General features: G+C 33.4%; 1 protein-coding gene and 1 long non-coding RNA gene across 2 annotated transcripts; both read right to left on the bottom strand.

The window, feature by feature from the left end:
- Positions 1 to 15,096: 15,096 nt before the first annotated feature.
- LOC150033755 (uncharacterized) lies at positions 15,097 to 20,169 on the bottom strand. The gene is made up of 5 exons (XM_090317829.1): positions 20,141 to 20,169; positions 20,075 to 20,087; positions 19,654 to 19,974; positions 15,863 to 15,937; positions 15,097 to 15,689 (listed from the first exon to the last, which is right to left on the bottom strand). The coding sequence occupies exons 1-3, from the start codon at positions 20,167 to 20,169 to the stop codon at positions 19,771 to 19,773; spliced, it is 246 nt and encodes an 81-aa protein (XP_090173955.1). The 3' UTR covers positions 15,097 to 15,689; positions 15,863 to 15,937; positions 19,654 to 19,770.
- On the bottom strand, positions 19,478 to 20,608 carry LOC120086895 (uncharacterized). Its single transcript, XR_016532505.1, has 2 exons — positions 20,196 to 20,608; positions 19,478 to 19,744 (listed from the first exon to the last, which is right to left on the bottom strand). It is a non-coding gene; the product is annotated as an uncharacterized LOC120086895 (long non-coding RNA).
- Positions 20,609 to 21,789: the final 1,181 nt, after the last annotated feature.

The raw sequence follows: 21,789 nt of genomic DNA on the forward strand, positions 1-21,789 counted from the left end.
GATGTTGCGTTGATCACCAGTGTAAAGGAACTCTTATCAAAGAGTACCTCTAAGCGGAAGCAAGGTCACTCCAAACTCATTGTAACAAAAATATTGTATTCACAATCAAACATACAAATTATGGATTTAATAACAAATTACGACATGCTTTGAACTTTAAACAACAAAGGAATGAGATACATACCAGTTGAAGAACTCTTCTTCGCGTTAAATTTCGCTCTTGTCAATCCAACCAATCTCGGTGTCGCTGAGATCGTCAAGCCTATCGTCTACCAAATCTCGCTGTCGTCTACCCACGAACGGACTCCTCACGAACAAGGCAACAATGGAGGACACAACCACTCAAAAACCTTGGTATTCTCGGAGTGAGAATCTAGGAGATGTGGGCTCTGTTGGATTTGGTAGAGGGAAGGAGGAAGGAACGATCATTCAACATGACCAAGCAAGTGAGAGATATCGGAAGTCTATCGTATAGACAACTGCTTGATCATTTAGTAAACTGGGGTTGATTGTTTAGACGATCGTTTAGGTAATTCTATGTGATCGTTTAGGAAACGCGTATGTGTACACGATCGTTTAGTAAACTTTGAGCTATTGTGTATGCTCTCGATTTGCTAGGCGATAGGCAGTGTACTCAAATCGGTGAGTGAATTTTTGATCTCTTGCAAAATGAAAATCATTTTCCTTTTATCCTTTAGTTACGAGAATTGGTTGCAACCTCCAACTATCTCATTCGGTTACAGAGAAAAAACCGCCAACAATTATCTAATAATTGTTTGATTAAAAAATAAATATAATCATATTATATTTATAACCTATGATTTAATATCACATCAAATTCAACATATGAACCATAGTCATTTTCTCCTCCACTAGATATAAATCATATTTATATCATTTTCTTCCAATTAATGTATCTCAAATATCATGTCAACTATATCATATATAATTGACTAGTTCAATCATATCATATATAATTGAATTTCCTCTTGTCAATTTGAACATTTCAAACTGACCCAAAAACTGATTCTCAACTTGAATCCATTGAGCTACCAAGGGGACCTTATGGACCTATGGCTCGAAGCTCCAATGGTACGTGAATAGCTGACTAAACTTTTAGCCATGAGATCCACTATCCGTTAACTGCCAGGCATTCCACAGAGTTGTACTCTTCTCACCATAGATATTTTTGTGTCCATCGGATATAACCAATTAACAGTACGATAACCCTTCACAGATACTCGTAAGTACAGCTGGGCCAATTTACCGTTTTGCCCCTGTAGTTACATCTAACTTCTTAAGTACCACAGATCTCTCTAATGAATAATACAACATAGTCCTACTATGTGTGGACACCTCCTGGACCATGAGAAGGTGTATGGCGCTACAACGTTCAAGCCCCGGAATTAGCCCTTAAGGGATCAATCTATTTACTTACCCCTACTTCGGGGAAGGAGTGCATTCCATCTTGTATAGCTGAGTTTCTAGCTCCCAATCAGACGAATCCCTAAAGTAGTAGGTTTGAGTCGGCGATCTGGCCACTTGTACCCATGCAAATCAAAGAACTGCCCTCAAAGGTAGGAATTCCCAACTCACTCAGGATTAAGGTCATGTTACCTATGGTCATCCAAGTGAAATGAAGTCTCTGTCATGAACGGTGTTATATAACGAGACTATAACACTTCGTGGTCCGATCTTATACAAACTCCTTTGTATAGGACGTCCCTGCTCGCATGTCTCACATGAATGATCAGGATCAGACCATTTGTAGCAAGTCACAACACTTGTAACTATTCTACAAAGCGGGCCGCATCCATAGCATTACCAGGATAATGTTTCCCCCCTATATTCATATACTACAGACCATTTTGGTTATCACTTAAGACATGATCCATCTGTATGTCTCTACATACATGCTTAAGTTACAACGACAATCAGACATCTAAGTTTATTGGTTTTTGGTAAAGAAATTAAAACATCCAATGTTTCATAGGAAAAAATGAAGAAAATATCATATATTATTACATCACAAGTCTTTGTTCAATGCTGACCATTTTGATTATCACAAGCGTTTGTCCTCTACCTTCATCGCAACCTAGCCATTATTCGCTATGTCATTGCATCGTCCGTCTGAAGCTGGCGCTGCTCGTCTGACGCCTAGCCGATCGATACTACAACTTCTAGCCCTCAACTCCGGCTTCCGCCTTCACACTCTAACTGAATCCACCACCTTCTGTCACTGCCTAGCCTTGTTTGTTGCCGGAATCTGCCGTACATCGTCGGAATATCGTGGTTTTGGATAAGATTTTGAGTTTTAGGGTGTTCTTTGAAGATTTTGAGTGCCTACTTAGTTTTGGATTCAATTTCGTATAAATGCGTTATGTTTGGATCCTTAGATCTAAGATTTGGATGATTTTTGGACATGTTTCTCATAAAAGACCAATTTTTGACATAAAATTGTTAAAGTTTGATATGATTTAGGTGAATAGTTGGTTTGGTTCTCTTTTATATTAAGGGTAATTGTTGAAAATTTAGTTATTAAACTTTGGTTTTGATTTATGTTCAGGTTGGACAAATAAATTGAACTTTGGAATTGATTTTGAATCAAGCCACAATTCTGGTAAGTTGAATTAGAGACATTTGGACCAATTTGGTTAATTGGATTAGGATTCCAAAGGATAAGTTAAAATTTTGGATTCATTATTCTAGGCCATGGTTACTAAATTAATGATGATTTATGTTATAGGATTGATTCAAGTTTTCCAAAAATTGTAAGAAGATTAATTACTTGGATTTAAATTATGACCTATTTTGAGGTAAGTAATCTTACTACTTGAACTGCCTATGTGTTAGGCGATAAATTTAAGATTAATTTTGAGGATGCTTACATCGAGATGCATAAGGATAAATAAGTTGACCTTGATTATGTTCTGAAGCATGTTATGAGTGCCAACATGAACTAAGTTAATTTGTTATTATGATTTGCTAGATGAACATTGAGCATGACGATATGTATTCACATGTTGTGGGACTATGTTTTATGATGCATGTTATGTTTATGTTAGTGGTAGTTACCCATACCCATAATTAGATACCCACCAGAGATGGTGATTTCCTTCAAGATTTCACTAGAGGTTTGTGTTTCCTTTGGGATTCACCAGAGATTTGTGTTTCCTTCGTGATTCACTAGAGGTGGTGATCTCCTTCGGGATTTCACCAGAGTTTTGATGTTTCTTTGGGGTTCACTAGAGGTTTGCATTTCATTCAGGATTCACTTGAGGTTCATGTTTCTTCGGGATTCACCAGAGGTGATGATCTCCTTCGGAACTTCGCCAGAGGTTTGTGTTTCCTTCAAGATTCACCAGAGGTTTATGGGTACACCTAATCTACGGTAGAGTGGGTTCAACTATTCACTAGTTAGCCATCCCATAGAAAGTAGAGGTCTATGCAGGTCCCACTAGAGAGTGACATCTAAAGGACATAGATGCTTAGCTTGACTCTGGTAGTGGGGTTACTTACTGAGCATTTTATACTCATTTTTTTTAGGTAATGGTAAGAATACGCCGGTGAATGACATGTAGAATCTTGATCGAGCCACTGGGACCAGTCTTATGCTTCCGCTCATGTTTTTTGGATCTTATGTTTTAAAATTTTTAGTCTAGATATTCGAACTTGAAGTTTTGGTATTTGTGCTTTAGAATTTTAAAAGTATTTTCTGGTTTTTTTTTTTATGGTTCTAAGGGTACCCTGCTAAAATTTAGCTATTTAATTTTAATAAAATTAATTATTTTTTGCTATTTATTAAGTCATCAAAATATGTCAATTTGAATTGTATGCATAACAACCTAGTTTAAGTCCTAAAGAGCCGGGTCGTTACAGTTGGTATCAGAGCCCATGTTTTGGGTTCTCAAGACTGACTTACTATGTAAGTCTTTATAGCCTCTGTCGCCCAGTAATATATTCCTCGTCATCACTAGGTATGTCTTACAAGTAAAATTTTTTAATATGCATTGCATGAGAATAATTTGATTTAATGCCTTAGTAGACATGTTTTTATGATAAGGGATCCAGTGAGAGCTGATCTTTAGGTACATGTCAGGTCATGACACCTAAACTCAGGATAATAAGGAAGGTTAAAAGAGGGATTCAGGACCCTCAGGACCTTCAAGTGTAGGATCCACAAGATTAGGACCCTTCCGCGTCAGGAGTGCAGAAGGATAGAGCCGATGGAAGTCAGAATGTTTCGGTAGCTCTGAGTCCACTTGAGGCTCAAGCTGATGAGGAGACAATGGTAGCACGAATTGGGGAAGTGGTTACATCGTCCCTGATGGAGAGGATACAAAAATTGAACTACAGCGTCGTGGCGGAGCAGACAACTCAAAATCAAACCTAGCAGGAATCGATACTGATAGAGTAAACCTGCAAAATACGGAAGCTAACAGAAACATTAAGTACTTTAATTACATTAATTTGAGTTAAAAGCATGCTACAAAGAAATTTTTTCATACGATAGGGTTCCAGTTTTGTCACCTTTGTAAATTTCCACTTGATGCTTACTAGTTCCACGAAATTGACCTTTAATTTCTTTAGTAGACTACCAAGAGAATCTTCTCACTATTTTTAGCCTTAGATTAAGTGGTGGAACTTTAAATTGAGAGAATTTGAGTTGATACAGAGTTTGGATAGAAAAAGGGTTTCTAGTTCTTTCTTCCTTCAGATTTTCAACATGCATTTACCAGCAAATTGAAGTCAAAACTTCAATTTATAATCAGAAACCATGCAAAGGAGATCAGATATGGAGTTGTCACTTTAAAATCCATTGAAGTTTAATAGCATGATGTGTTAATTTGTGGATAATTCCACTCAAAATAAAAAATGGGACAAGTCCATTATTATGATTAAATTCCATTTTTTAAATCTTATTTGATTTAAAACTAAATTAAATCTAATTGAAATTCAATTTCTAAAATTAAATCTTCCTTAACTCACTCTCGCTCTCGCTCATATTCTTATCTCGCTCTCGTTCTCGTTCACAATGGTGAGTTGCCTGCTTAATCTTTCTAAGCAGCTGCCTGCTTATGCACCAATTTCCTATTCCAACTTCAAAAATTCATAACTCAAAATCCAGGACTCTTTTTAAGAAACTTCCTTCTACAAACTTGTTTAGAATTGAGTAATTTCTTATCTTTAAGATATCAGCCGAAAATTCCTTGTAGTTTTTCTTGGAGCTTCCAATCTTTACTCCAGACTCTGATTAATCCGAGAATCTGCCCCTTCTGTAAATTCTTCACTTTTTGATATTCTCTGTGTGAGATCTTTCTCCGGCAAAACAACCTCAAAAACTAAATTCTCCCAGCTTTTGAACAGCACCGTTCTCACTTAATTTGCTCGAATCATTTTCCAAAATTGAGCTTCTGAAGTTCCTCTCCCTTTTATACTTCCTTCCGCCTCCCCTGTTCAATGGTCAAACCGCCACCTCATCCAGCACTTAGTGCATCCGGCCAATTCCCATTATTGAATTTCTTCAAATTAATTTGTCTTTCCTTCCCTTCCTTCATAATCCACGTTAGGCCTTCGCCTCATAATATAAATTTAGCGTGCATCGCATATTCCATCATCTAACACTCAGCGCCTATCATCTAGCGCCCAATGTCTATCGCCTAGCACCTAACATCCATCGTCTAGTGCCCAACGTCTATCGTCTAGCACCCAACGTTTATTGTCTAGCGCTTTTCGTGCAGCTTATCATCTAGCGCTGATGTCGATCGTGTAGTGCCAATGCCCCATCGCTTAGCACTATCGTCCAAAGTATAGCGTTATCGTTTAGTGAGATCCTTCGTATCGTCTAGCGCATCATTTAGCTCTGCGCAATTACTACACAATCGCCTACCACATTGCTTAGCTCTCCGCGCATTTACTATACGATTGCCCAACGTCTGCCTACACGATCGCTTACCTCATCTTGTAGTGCCATTCATTTACTAGACGATCGCTTATCTAATCGTATAGCACCACTCATCTGCTACACAATCGTCTAGCGCCTTTGCTCGCATACACTTGAGGCTGCCGCAAGCCTTATCAACGCATCATGCCTTTCAACTCATGCGTTCATCCTTAATACCAACGCATAGTTTACCCTTGCCTTCAACACTTAACCTCTACAAGCCTTGATTACTACACATGCAATCCCATGCGTCCACAATTCTCCATCAACGCATGCCTATACTTTGCTTCCATACTTAGAAAATTTTCACTTGTTATATTATCTAAAACTCACCCTTGACTAAGTATTTCTAACACTTAGAATTTTCTTCCTCCATCAACCTACCTTTTTTTACCTCCTTTCATAATTTTACTTAACACGCTTGTTACTCACTTATGTAGGAAAAATGGAGTACGGGGTTTACATGTACCAAGACGTGAAGCATTGTAATTGGTGGAATGACATGAAAAGAGAGATATTCGAGTTTGTCAGTAAGTGCTTTGTGTGCCAGTAAGTGAAAGTCTTGAGGTAGAAGCCAGTAGGCTTGTTGCAGCCCTTAAGCGTACCAGAGTGGAAATTCGAGCATGTGTCTATGGACTTCATCGTGGAGTTCCCATTGAACAACAAATGGCTTTACTGTAATTTGGGCTGTAGTAGACATGCTCACTAAGCTAGCACATTTCATTCCAGGGAAGTCTACTCTTTCGGTGAGTAAGTGGGCGCAGATATACATGAAAGAGGTGGTTAGGTTGCATGGAGTACCTGTGTCCATTGTGTTAGACAGAGACCCTCACTTTACATCTTGTTTTTGAAAGAGTCTCTGGTCAGTATTGAGTACTCGATTGGATTTTAGTACAACCTTTCACCCACAAACTGATGGTCAGATAGAACGTTTAAATTAGACGCTGGAGGATATGTTGTGCGCTTATGGGTTAGAGTTTTCAGGGAGTTGCGACTCTCACCTGCATTTGATGGAGTTTGCATATAATAACAGTTATCAGGCTACCATTGGCATGTCACCATTTGAGGCCTTATATGGAAAGAGTTACAGATCTCTTGTGTGTTGAGATGATGTTAGTGAGAGGAAGTTGCTAGAACCTGAGCTGGTACATACCACGAAAGAGGCAATACGGAAGATTAGAGCACACAAACAAACAGCTCAGAGCAGGCAGAAAAGCTACGTCGATGTTAGGCGTAAAGATCTAAAGTTTGAAACTGGGGAAAAAGTGTTCTTAAAAGTAGCACCTATGTGAAGTATTATGAAGTTTGGAAGAAAAGGGAAGCTAAGTCCACCATTTATTGGACCTTTCGAGATCTTAGAGCAAATTGGCCCTGTAGCCTATCGGTAGGCGTTACCACCGTCCTCTCTTCACTTCATAATTTTTTCATGTTTCGATGTTAAGGAAGTATCTTGCAGATCCGTCCCATGTGGTGGACTTTGAACCATTGCAGTTGAATGAGAACTTGAGTTATGAGAAGAAGCCTGTAAGAATTCTTGCTAGGGAAGTGAAGACTTTATGCAACAGCGAGATAGCCCTTGTAAAGTTTCGTGGTAGAATCACCAGCTTGAAGAAGCTTCATGGAAGCGAGAGGATGAGATGAGAGCCCAGTACCTGGAGCTCTTTCAGGAATAAGCTTTCGAGGACGAAAGTTCCTTAAGAGGGAAGAATATGACATCCAAAATTTTTGTGTAATTTAAATTTGGTTATTTTGTAATATTTGATAATTATTTTGAATTTTGAGGTTAAATTAAATTATTGTAAAAATATAATATAATTAAATTTTTTTTGCTTCGGTGAAGGAATTTTGGAATTTAAGTTTTAAATTAAGGAAAATTTGGGATTTGACTTCAATTTTAATTTAATTTGAAAAATTGTTAAAATTGGAAAATTTAGAATTTGTTTTTAAGTAGGAGAAAGAAATTGGATTATTTTATTTGGTTAAGGATTAAAGATTTTAAGAGATTTGGATTTCTAACGAAATTTAAATTGGATTTGGAATTTAAAAAGGAAATATATATTTATAAAGGAAAAGAGTTGGGATTTTGAAATTAGAGGAGGAAAGGGAAAGGATTTTGAAATATTATATATATATTTATATATAAATGTTAGCTAGGGTAAAAAGAAGAAAAAACAATCGGCCAGATCCAGCCGCACTGCCAGCCATCCTCCACCGTCGTCGCAACCTAGCCGCCATTCGCTACATCGCTGGGTCGTCTATCTGTAGCCGGCGCTGCTCGTCTGACTTCCAGCCGATCGATGCTGAGCGACGCCACAACTTCCATCCCTCAACTCTAGTTGCCGCCTTCACACCCTAATATTAATTTTGTTATTAATATTACTTAATTTAGATGTTACAATCATACATTTTATATTTATATAATTGTTAACTTATACATCTAGTCTCTAAAACTTTAAAATTGTGTCTAATCAATCTCTAAAATTTTAATTTGTATCTAATAAGTCACAAATGTCTAACATGTCTATGAATTTTAAATTTTGTATACAATAGTTTTCAGACATATTCAACATTTAAAATTATTTTTTATTGGAAAAGTATTAATTTTGTATCTATTTGGACCTTAAATTTTCAATTTAGTAAATAATAGATGGTACATTGATTTTTTTTTTTTTTTTAAATATACAATAGAACCTATTAGACACAAAGTTAAAATTTATATATGATATAACAATTAATTTTTAGCATTTTTGAATATATGTAAGAGACCTATTTGATATAGACTTGAAACCTTAGAATGTATCAAGTACACAATAAAGAATTTAGGGGCATGTTAGACACACTTTAAAGTCCAGAGATCATTTATGGAAACAAATTTTGAGGTACAAGGCTAAACTTCTAATCTTATATAAAATTGTGTCCCCCTTAAATTGAATTTATGAATTTGCCACTACAACTACACAAATACTTTTTCAAAATTTTAACGCTCATTTGAGATGTGAACTCAAAAACTTTCTCAAATATATTTACAATTTTCTACCTGCAATTATTACACTTGATTGTAGATATAACATTATTTTTTATATAATTAATATTCTTATAATACATTTGTAGGGAAATTCATTAGATAATAATCATCTTTATGTAAGAAAAAACATCATGGGAATACATTCTAAAATTTATTAACATAATGGTTAAAAATATTTGTATTTTTTTTTTCAAAAAATCCAACGATAATCAAATAATTTTTTTTTTTTTTAATTTTATTGGACTACAATGAAATGTAACTCAAAGTAATGATATTTTAACGTAAATTGATTTTTTTTTCTTTTTAAGTAATACATTTGCTAGCTTTAGGACTAAAAATTGAACTCTCTTTCTATGACTTTAGATCTAGAATATATATCACAGTATTCTTTAACTTTAATGGGTCTCAAAGATTTTTAGTTCAACATTACTCTGATACATATTTTGAACCTCAATTTATTTTTGATATAAGAATATATGTCTTAAATAATAATCATGTTAAATTGACATTCGATATTAAATATTTAGTATATTGTTTCAACTGTTTTTTTTTTTTTTTTATTACCTTTTAAAGTAATTGAGTTTTATCTTTTACTCCAATAAATTTCACTTTAACTCTCATTAGTGGGTGCACGCTTAAAATGTTAGATTATGACTTAATAATCTTTTGTTATAGTTTTATTAAAAAAGTTGACTAATTTCAATAAATATCCATGATTTGCAATATATCTTTAAATTTGAGATATCTTTGATATCAACATCGATAATTTCAATCTTAACATATACTCTTCTATCCTCAAACATGAAATAAACATAAAAGAAAAATTATGCATATAGTTTTTGAAAGAAAAAAGAAACGGATACATATGGAGATGATTGGCAAAGTTGGAGTTGATCGGAGTTGATTACCTTTGTGATCCTCAAAGTTGGCCTCCAAAGGTGGTTCACGCCAGAGTGATCAATGGAGGTATTGTTTGTCGAATTTTATATCAGAGATAGTGGTAGTCATCGAGGGGTGGAGCCATCAGAACAGTTAAGGTGGACAGTTAGGTTTTGGGGTTGACTTGGGGTGCATTGATTAAAATAACCACTCAACTCTGTTGACATTTCAAGTTAGTAGCCTAAACATTAAATTGGTAATTCATACTAACTCAATCCAATTCGTGCTGTTAAGCCAAACACCTTCCAAATTATTTTCAATTATAATTGGAAAAGACTAAAATTCATAAGATAATATAGTCCACCTTCCATCATAGACCGTTATCTCTTTCTAAGATTTGCACTAATTCTTCCATCGTTTCATGGTACATTTCCCAACCAGCCTTGGCAATTAATTTATAAATTAAAAGTTTAATAACCTATTAGTTACTTTTAAAAATTCAGAAACTTAATTGACATAATATTAAAAGTTTAGGAGTATATTATGTATTTTTAAAGGTTCAAAAGTTTATTAGACACAAAATTGAAAGTTTTGAGATTACCTATTAGACACTTACAAGTTCAAGGACCAAATTGACATAAATTTAAAAATTAAGGGACTAAACTTGTAATTTAGCACTAATTATTTCTTTCTTTGGATTGAGGGTTTAGGAGGAGAAAATGGGAAAATTTTCGAGTTCTAAGGTAGTATGGACTCTTCCATACCTCTCCCTCCCCATTAGTGACATGTGTCACTATTAGACATATTTTATTGGGACAATTGCAACTTTAATTAAAAATAAATTGAAAATTGGGCTTGTGTCCCTAAATTTTACTTTTTTTTTGCAAACATGGCAAAAAACTTTCGCCTGAAAATTTGATTACTATCTGATTTCTATGTGATTGTTATGTGATTGCTATGTTATTGTTATGTGATTGCCACACAATGCAATTTCTCTTTTTTACTTATATAAATTTTGACATGGACCCCACTAATAGTTTTAAACATTAGTTGCTCTTGTTTTCAACTAACAATACCTAATTTTAATTTATCCGCCGACTCTTTCTTATATTTGATTTCTAACTCTTTATATTGTCTTTTCTTTTTCTTTTTCCTTTTACACTCCCTCATTTTTATCTTCAATCCTTACCAATTTCTTTATTATTTTCATTTGAATGTATGAACAAAAGATGATTTTATTTATTTTTTATATTTATTCATCTCTAACAACCCATATATTCATTTTTTTTTCTCTAACAACTCATATAGTCATTTTTTTTTAACTTCTACCTACACGTCATATCCTCACACATCAAAACAATTTAATCTTAACCATCTTAGCGCTTCTCATTTAGAAATGAAGTTGCGTTTGCTTGAGTGAATTTAGTGTCATTGTAATTCAAAGTGGTACTGGTTGGAAATCTAATTCGGATAGAATACCTTTATATATTTAATATTCAAATTTCAATAACAAATATAAATTAATTTGACAATATGGAAGATTAAAATGATAATATAACATGGCTTTATTTACAAATAAAAACGTTATTGAACTATACAACAAATACTTGAGTAAATGAAAGCTTTGGATAACCAGTACTATAAAATGAAGTATTTGGAATATGATTTGTTCGATAAGTTAGAGCATCAGTAGATAAAGTTATAATTATAAAAAGAAAGATCAAGCTAACCATAATCTTTTTTTTCCCCTAGATTGAGTTTTAATGACTTTGAAAATAAAAGTTAGCTCCTTAACTTTATAAATAAAAGTTAAAAAGAATGAATATATGGGTTGTCAGAGAAAAAAATGCATACATGGATTGTTAGAGATGAATAAATATAAAGAATTGAAAAAGTGCTAGGATGACTATCACTTGATTTACGAATATTAAGTGAAAAACACAGACAATCACTGGCAACAGAAATACTAACAACAAGTAAACAAGTAAAGGCACACAGAAGTTGGTAACCCAGTACGACGATATACCACCTACATATAGGGGGCAGAATACCCAGGAAAGATAATCCACTAATATCCAAGAGTTAAACAATTTACAATATAGTACTTATTTGTAACACTTGATAACTACATTGACTCACATAGAGTTTAACTCAATGATCACTTGGGCTCCCCCTAGATGTGAGACCCCCTTTCAAGTGAAATTAGGCTCCCCTAAGTTTGATAATATTAATATCAATCACCATGTCTTCCGATGATGGATGAAACTTCTCTCACTATGATATCTTTCCCACAATCAGCGAACTGAAGGGAAACCATCGAAGGTTTCGCAGTAGAAGCGGGGATCATTCCCATTTTAGTTTTCATAGAATTCATAAATTTTACAGATAAGAAAAATATGTATTAAGAAACATAAAATTACAGCATGCTTTTGAGGGAGAATTAGGGAAGAATATGACACTTACCCTTGAAGCCAATCAATTCTTCAAGTATTCCTTCGACTCAGATGTTCTTCTCTTAGATCTCCAAATTGAAATCTCAAATGGGTACCACCACAAAATGGTATCTCCTGTATTCTCCTTAGGGATTGAGAATAAGCAGGAGGCGTGGGCTCTGCTATGGATTTTGGAAGAGGGAAAAGGGATGAGTTTTTCCTAGAGAGAACTCTCCTCTGTCAAACTTGGGAGAAGAAGATGAATGAGTCGTTCAAAACTGAATTGGCCCCTGCACATTTTTTGTTGAGAGAATTAGGGGGAAGCAGATGTAACTCCCTCCCTTAAATTAAATTAAATATAAATATAATTTAATGAATTAAAATTAATATATATAATAACTACTCTATTATATATATCTATATATACTATATGTTATATCAAATATAACACATAACCTATGGTTTTATATCAGAATGAGTAGAGTGAGGAGAATTTTCAGGAATTTGATTACTGGACTCAGGAATGAATTTGTGATTTGGGTTATAAAGTAGCATCTTCTGTAATGATTTGCTTGTTTGAATGTTTGATGATGCGATTGATTTTGAAGTGTTGGAAGGAGTTGAGTTACTATCCAGTAGGTTTGAGACCGATCTTAGCAAGGTTTTGGTAAGTTTGGAGGTTAGTATTAATAGCTCTTTGTTACCCATTGAAGTATTGATCTAATAATTGAGTTATTTTCATATTTTGATGTTCAATTCAAAGATTTCAAGTGATTGGAGCCACTGTCCAGCAAGGCTAACGATGTTTGAACGTTTTGATAGGTATTAAGGCCTTGAAACTCTTTTGGAATTGTTACATAGTAGTTAGAATTTTCATTTTGTAACCATTATTATTGAACTTTTCGTAGGTTGGATTACTTTGTTGTAGTTCTGAAGTGGCATTCAAATCAAGCTACACTTTGGATAATCTATTTGGAGTTAATTAGTTATTTTGATGAATGAAATTTTGAAGAATTGGGCTTCCAATATTCTGTAGTTTTGAATAAAATTTTGTAGATAAGATCAAATTACTTTGTTGTAGTTTTGTTGTAGATAATATTGGGCTTCCAATATTCTCTATTTTTTATTGCTTGTAGATAAGATAAGTTATGGAAGTTGGGGGAAAGGTGTCTACATTCTTCTATTTAAAATTTTAGTATATGCTTGATTTGTTGATAATCTTCTTTCTCTTTATTATATTTTTTCAAATCACTCCCATCTTCTTTTGTTTTGTTACGAAAGGTAATTGTTTCTCCTGAGGCTGGATATGGTCAAAAGAGGATGAATGAGATCCCAGTAAGTCCCTAACTTTAAGTTGTAGATATTTTTTAAGTCTCGAGTATGATATTTTTCCATTGCATAAAGTAAGCCAATCATGTACATTTTTCCTTGTCTTAACACTTATTTCTATATTTTGAAATTTGATGTTATCACCTTTTATTCTATTTTGCAGGCTGACTTGCTTAAATATGGCTTAGCTGACCCTTAGTTCTCGATCTTTAGACTTCAAAGCTCAATGTATAGATTAAATAATGTACTTTGTTGAAAGGTTACTTATTAAACAATTTGTCAGTTTTGTGTTTGCTGAAAGTTGAGTTTTGTATACGAAAGCAATAGTTGAGATTTTATTTTGTGCATGTACATGTGAGAGAAATATTGTTGTAATTTGTGAGGAGTGTTCATATGAAAGGTCATAGTTGAACATGAAATTTTTAGTGAATATATTGAGTTGATAGATCTTAAATGTATAATGTTTATTTAATAGATGTAATTGAGTTGATAGATCTTAAATGTATAATGTTTATTTAGTAGATGTAATTGTATTGTTGGAATACAAGGTAGACAATGAGAGTATCAATTGGGGCATTTAATTTGAAAAAGAAAAGACATATACTTGACAAATAAAAAACGTCAAGAATGATCATATATGATACGTAATCAATGCCAATAATCAATAAACTTGACATACCACCAATGTCAAGTATATTATCTTTCTTGACACGAAAATTATAGTAAGAAACATTTGTTTTGACGTTTTTCCAGAGTCAAGTTATTACACTATACTTGACAGTCGAATACTCGACGCTTTTATAAGCATCAGGCATACCCTTTACTTGACATTGAAAAAATGTCAAATAATCCAATTTCTGTAGTAATGTCACTACAAGAAATAACATATACGATAACTAACAAAAAAGGCTATAAAAGACCTTTTATAGCATTTTTCAAAGGTCTTGATAGCCCATGGTATTAAAAGTCTAGGATTTTTTGTAGTGTTTTTGTTGAGCTATATTGAATGCTATAATAAAGTACGAAGGTATCGCTTATTTACTTTGCTATAAAAACATTTTATAGTGTCTTTTATTAAAGCTATACTATGTTTATATAGCTAAAATAATATGCTATCTTTAATTTATAATAGCACTTTTTTAACGCTATAATAGCTTTAATCTTATGCTATAGTAAGGTTATTTAGACTTTTCTAATGGCTATACTTACTAGAATAATCTTTTGATAGCATGTTTTTTACTATATAAATTTTGTTATAGCTTTGCTCATGGCTATAAAAGGTACAGTTTTTTTTTCTCAACAAGAATAATGAAAATAATTTGTATATAATTCTTCATATTTGTGTAAAAAAATAAACCTATGACTCAAGCCACATACTAAATACTTCTTAACACATTAAATACCACAACTTTCATTCATAATTGAAGTTTTATAAATCTATTAAAATTATATAAAAAAAAACAATATAATCATTTCCTAGAACAAAGTATACAAATGATACAAAATAAATTAATGTATCTTTCATGTTTATTTTTACAAGTAAATAAAATATTTTGCAGGTCTTCTCTGTGTTAATTCTTAAGATTCTCTTTGATCTCCCAATATATATTTCTTTTGAAAGTTGATTTGTACATTTTGATGGACACCTATTAAAAAAAATAAATAAATAAACACATAGCTAATAATAGAGTGTTCAAGATCCCTCCAAGATCCTCCTTCGTGAGCTAATAATAGAGTGTTCAAGATCCCTCCAAGATCCTCCTTCGTGAGGTAACATCAACGAAGTATCAATGCAAAAACATTCTTCCCTTTCTGTTCGAAGTGATATTTAAAACCATTTAAAGATCCATCTTCCCCCTTGAAAGTGGTGAACATCGAAACCTTGAAGAACCTTCAAGATCTCCACCATACTTCTCCACCTTTAAGATCTTTAGAACCATTGACAAATTCATCTTCTCCCCTATAATCAAAGTGACAAAGAAGTGAAAAACTCAAATAGACACAGGAAATTTTAACTAACCTGAAACTTGGTTTCCAGCACAATATGGCCCTTGGTTGAGGTTTCAAAGCTCTCCAAAACCTATTAGAAAATTCTCATATAAACCTACAGATGACCAAAGATTTGATTCTCCATAAAAAAAATGTCTTCTACACCTCAACCAAACCAGACAACAAATGCTAGAATTTTGAAGAAACCATAGAACCAACAAGGACAAATGCAAACTGACCCAAAAAATCTTGACCTGAACTTACCTCAAAGATCTACATGTCATTCCGATACAGAGTGCCATTAAAATATTCTTCCTGACTTTATAAGAACAAATGAGTCTGAATGCCAAATGAGCAATATAAAAATTAAGAAGAAGAAAAAAAAAAGAATCTGATAACATCAAAAAAAAAAAAAAAACATAAAAATCCACCGTATTATCTAGAGAGCTTTTAGTTCTGAAATCTCAAATCATGGAACCCAAGCAATTTCATTTAAATGTAAAAAAAAAAAAAAAAAAAAAAAATCATTGATTGGTAGCTTAAACGATTGTTATGTTAAAAGAAGAAAGAAGTGCAACAATTGAGAAGTAGAAGGGAAATGGAAAGTGTCAGAGAGAGAGAGAGACTGACAGTGAGTTTGGCGTCGACAAAGACAACCTTTATTAATTCAACCATGCCCTTCTTTTTTGTATCTTCTATTATCCTTTTGTTTAGAGAAGTAAGAGAAGTTTTCAACTTTAAGAAGAAACTCCACCTTGTGTGTCAAAAGAACTATAAAGATACACATATTCTCTTGACCTACCACAAACATTATGCTGAAACTCAAAAGAAATTTTCTTGGAAAACTATAACTTAACTCTAAGAGCTATCTAAGAACTATCTAGAAGGTTTAACATAGGGTATCGATTGTAATAATTAAAGTTGCACTAAAGGAAACAAAATGCATAGCTTAGGCAATAGTAGGTGTTTAAGTAATCTTGGAACTTACTAATCATCCATATCTTTTGACTAAACATGCTTTCAAAATGTTCTCATGTTTTGTTATTTTGATAGGGATAGGGCTATCAAGAATCTGCCGTTGATTGGATTTTGTTTTCACCAACTTTCCCAAACACTTTGTAGTCCTTCTAGATTATCAATTGTCATCATCTAATAAACAAGCGGTACCATAAAAAAACTTGACATTGAAGAGAGATTGTGACATTGAAGAGAAAATGAGATAAAATATGGCAATAACTATTATAACTAGCATACACCTGGATTTTGTAGTTCCTGGAGTAAGGATTTTCAAATGAAGCCAAAGAACATAATAAGATTAATGATACAAAGCTTATTATTTAATCTAATGAAGCCAAAGAACATAATAAGATTAATGAACCATTAATACAAACATGAAACAAAACTTGTCAGTTAATCTAAACAAATCAACGAAAACACCAACCTCATTGTAGCCAAAGAACATAATAAAATTAATGAAGATGCATTCAAAGTAAGAAATATCCAATGTTGAAGATGTAAATATGCAAAGAACATAAGCAAAATTAATCAAGATGCAAAGAACATACGTAACAAGTATCCAAATGTTCTCTTCTCTATGTCCATCGCAAGTTGATTATAACTATTTGATACGAAATATATATGTAACTAGCATAAGACATGCACAGGAAAGTAAAAGAAAATACATATAAAGATAGCGGTAGCCACATATCTATCAAATTAATTTTTTGAATTCATTGCCAAATTGAAGACAAAAATTAAAGCAAGTTCTAAATTGAAACAATAGTTCTCTTGATCCTTTAAAACTAAGGAACAACCATCAATATGCTTCAAATTTAGACCTCAGTTCGTAACTTCATTTTCTATTTTTCCATTAGAGTTTGAATGTTTCTACACAGTCCAACAGGCATAATTTTTAAGCTAATTTTTATTTATTATAACTTCAATTAAAACTATTTCAAGGAAGTGACTTCAGTAATTGGAAAGAAAAAATATATTGCATCACAAGAAAACATCTAATTACTTGTACTCTGCAACATTTTTCAAGCTTCAAGCACCCAATATGAAATTTTGATGAGTTTTTATTCTTCCAATAATTTTGTGAACTAAGGAAATAAATTAGCCTCAGAAGCTAGAGAAAAACTAGCATTAACCCATAGTTTTTGAAGCCATGTGATATTTCATCTTCAGTTGCAGGATGCCCTACTGCGGAAGGGGGAAATATGCAACATATAAATTCATTAACCTCTCAAAATAAGGTTAGAGTTCACTAAATCTTTAAGATCTATTTCGCTCATCGAAAATTGTTTAGGATCTATTCTCCATTAGCATACCAACAATAAAGAGAGAGAGAGAGGAACTGATGGAGAGAGAAAGAAAAAGGGTAAATGATGGAAAAAGTTTTTAACAAAATAAAACCCTAAATGGAGAAAAGGGGTAGAAGCTGAAGGGTAGATTGACGAAAATAGAAGAAAAAAATTACGAGAACAATAAGAAGTAAAGAAAAAATTTTACCCAGTTGGTGAATGATGGAGAAGATGATGCCCAAATGATAGATGATCATCACTAGGATTTCTCTTTAAAGATGCGTAAACCATAAATGAATGAAGGAGAACGATGGAGAGGACAAATAGAGAAACATTTACAAGCTACCTATAATCTCCTAACTTATTACACTATCTCATATGCATGACTAATCTACCGGATGAACTGACTTAAAATCTCACTTACATTAAACATTTCAAGAGAAACCATAGAATGAAAACTTCCTGATGCTCACTTTAAGTCTAAAATTAAACCAAGCAAAAAATTAAAAGAAAAGAGAGATCATATCGTCCACATTAAATATCAATAACCTACCCCCCCACGGTCATGACAAAGTTTTTGTCCAAAGTAAGCATAAAGAAATATTTGTTCTATAGTTTAAGAGTCCAATAAACCAATGGGATCATTTCAAGAACTTGTGACCTCCTTATCTCGACAAACAAAGCTAAATAAAATTTCTTGAAAGACATCAACAAGAAACATTTATCATACCTCTTTTAATTGTTGTTCAAGTGAGAATATTACAAACCAAAGAGGTCACCGATTATTCATCGATCTCCAAAATCATGTAAGAAATAATGAAACAAAAGAGACTATAGCTAAAGAAATTAGAAGAACCTTCACAAAAGCATTCAAGTCTGAAAGACCTATCACACAGAGTTCAAAAGAACAAGAAACAATAAAAAATCTTCCACAGAGACTGAGAGAAGTAATTCCAAGTCACCTTTGGTAACTTTGAGAAGAGAAATCACTGTGAAACCATTAATTGCAAAGAAGTCTAAACTCCAAAGGTGGATTTATATAGTTCAAATTAATTACTAAATGCAACAAGTAATGCAACTCTTTTATCTAAATTAAATAATACCTACCAAGTGTAACTTTAATCCTTCACATGCTAAACCAAACGTATTAAAGAAGTACGAAAAGACGATGTTAACAACAAGCCATCTCATGGGTGAAGAATGAAACTACAGTTATATTTATACTTGATGCAAAGTCAAATCACAACATATATATTCGAGTAAAATCCAAGCTCACCAAATATTGGGGAATCAATTAGCTAGAGATAAATCAGCAAACTAATCGATCATTCCCCAATTATATCCCTTATCAATAAGTAATGGAGCAAAACATCGGATATGAAATTTTCCGTTGGAGAGAATTATCCATTATTTTCTCATTAGTCCCACTTTCCTTTCTTTATATTTAATTAATTTGTATACCTTATGTATTCTCATTGTCCAAGATCTTTCCATAGATATTTTTTCCTAAGTCATTTGTAATGGTATATATCAAGAAGTATACAAAGTATTGAACCATTGATTCTGCACCAATAAATTTCCTTGAAAACTTGTGATGTTTATTTTTCTTTTTCCAATTCAACTCAACAATGAAAGGCTTGCAAGGCCTCGCCTATCAAGTGATCAAGTAGGATAATTGTGTAAAAAATAAAAGCTCACTTTTTATACAAAATACTCCATTTTTATTTAGGGAAAAAATAATAGGAGTTATACCTTTTACATAGGGTTTTATCCTGCGTAATTGTTGGTACAAAATTCCATCTACAAGACACCTCATGAGACTGCTTCCCTCCTGTGTGCTAACCTAAACAATGAGCTCGAATCAGTCATTCAGTCATTGGCCTTAGCAGATAGAATCGAATTCCAGTTTCGAACTGACTTGAGACTCGAGATTCTAGCTTCCAGGGCATCAAAATTTCGCTCCATATCAGATGAAAGAGCACATGCATGGGCCAATAGATCTTGCAAGGCAAATTGCGAAATGGAAGCAACTGTGGTTGCAAATCCAACACCGAACCACAACAATCGAGTTCTCTACACTTTTCGTCTCACCGCTTTCCCAAGAATGAACCACACAAGCTTTGCACGAGTTTCAACTAATGTTTATTTTCTCTCTTCCAGCTTTATAAGTCACTATTGCTGAAATCCTTTTCGGTTAAAACTCTAATGGATGGAAAAATTCTAAAATTTATAGAGTAACCCTGAACCCCTAATTAAAAAAGGCAACATAGAAAAGATAGGGAGATTTTTCTTACCATCGGAACCCGATTTCTTCCAGTGCTTGATCCTCTTGAGTTAAACTTGAGTCTTTGTAAATGTCTGCATACGCTGAATCTCTAAGTCGAAGATGAAGGAGAAGTCGGAGACGGAGTTGCAAATCAAAGGAGAAGTCGGAGATGGAGTTGTAAATTGAAGAAGAAGCCCAAAATCGAAGGAGAAGTCAAAGATGGAGCAACAAATCAAGGGAGAAGTTGAAGATAGAGAAAAAATTGAAGGAGAAGTCGAAGATGGAGCTGTAAATCGAAGGAGAAGTCAGAGATGGAGTTGCAAAGTGAAGGAGAAGTCGAAGGTTGAGTTGCAAATCGAAGGAGAAGTAGAAGATGGAGTCGCAAATCGAAGAAGAATGGAAGATGGGTGAAGAAGTTTGAAAAAGAGAATTGAGAAGATGAATTGAATGTCTATGGTAAAAAGAAATAGTCTGTGAAAAGCGCTAATTTTTTTTTCTTTTTTTCACATGATCATCCGCCTTTTTTTTCTTTTCACTTTTCCTGAATCCAGCTTTTTTTCTTAATTCATTTTATAGCCTTTTCTAATAAAAGACATTCTAAGATGCTATTCAATGTAATATTTGTTGTAGGGTATATACCTCCAATTTCTATAATGCTAATCTAATGTGGGTTATTAGATTTTCTTTTTAATACTTAACAAATCGACCCATATCGTTACTTCCTAAATTTAGAGAATTTTCTTTTGTAGGTTCTCAAATTTGTTGGCCTTTGATGGAATTCAAATTGGGGTTTTAAGATTGAAGATTTTGTTGTGCTTGGATTTTAGATTGTTTGATGCCTTGAGATTTTTTTTTTATGGCCGCGGAACAATATAAATTCTGGGCTCTCAAAACCTATCTTTCTCGTGTAAACATGAGAGTTGAGGAGGCCATTAGGAGTTTCACTTACTTCATGGGAGGAAAAAGCTCGTAGTTGCTATGAACATCCCATAGACATGGACAAACAAGAGTTTGTGAAGACGATGCTCTTAGATGGTTGTTTTATATTGGAGTTCATGAACTCAACAAACTACATGGAGAGTCTTTAGAGTGAAGGTGATCATAAAGAATGGATAGATAGTGTCTTCCTCATAGGTGTAATGGACGATGTACATTGTGACCTAACTAGGGGTGTTCAAAAAACCCGATAACCCGACCAACTCGAACTACCCAAGGGTTAAAAATGTTAAAAAAACATTAAATTCGGGTTGGGTCTGGGGTTACCCCATTTCCCAAATATATATATATATATATATATATAAATAAACAAAAGTTAAAAAAAAACAGTCAAATTAAAAAAAAAAAAAAACCGGTGACCCAACCCGGCCCAACCCAGAAATTTTGGGTTTGGATTGGGTTGGGTTGACCCTCTAAAAAAGAACTATTATTAGCCAACCCGAATTTTTGGGTTGGTCCACAAAAATCTTTCAATCCGGTCCAACCGGACTATGTACACCCCTAGACCTAACTAAGTTTGAGAGTCAACTTCCTTTCTTTGTTCTTCAATAATTATTTGAGCTATCATTAATTTCATATAACAATGAACAAAATCCAGCTATCTACTTTATGGAATGGATGACAGA

Source organism: Benincasa hispida, chromosome 9 (genome assembly GCF_027475165.1).
Source record: "Benincasa hispida cultivar pf3 chromosome 9, pf3_genome.v1.1, whole genome shotgun sequence".
NCBI classification, from domain to species: Eukaryota; Viridiplantae; Streptophyta; class Magnoliopsida; order Cucurbitales; family Cucurbitaceae; genus Benincasa; species Benincasa hispida.

Excerpts from the sequence above, each read along its gene's own strand:
- LOC150033755 (XM_090317829.1), bottom strand. The coding sequence starts at position 20,169 with ATGTTGCCTTTTTTAATTAGGGGTTCAGG.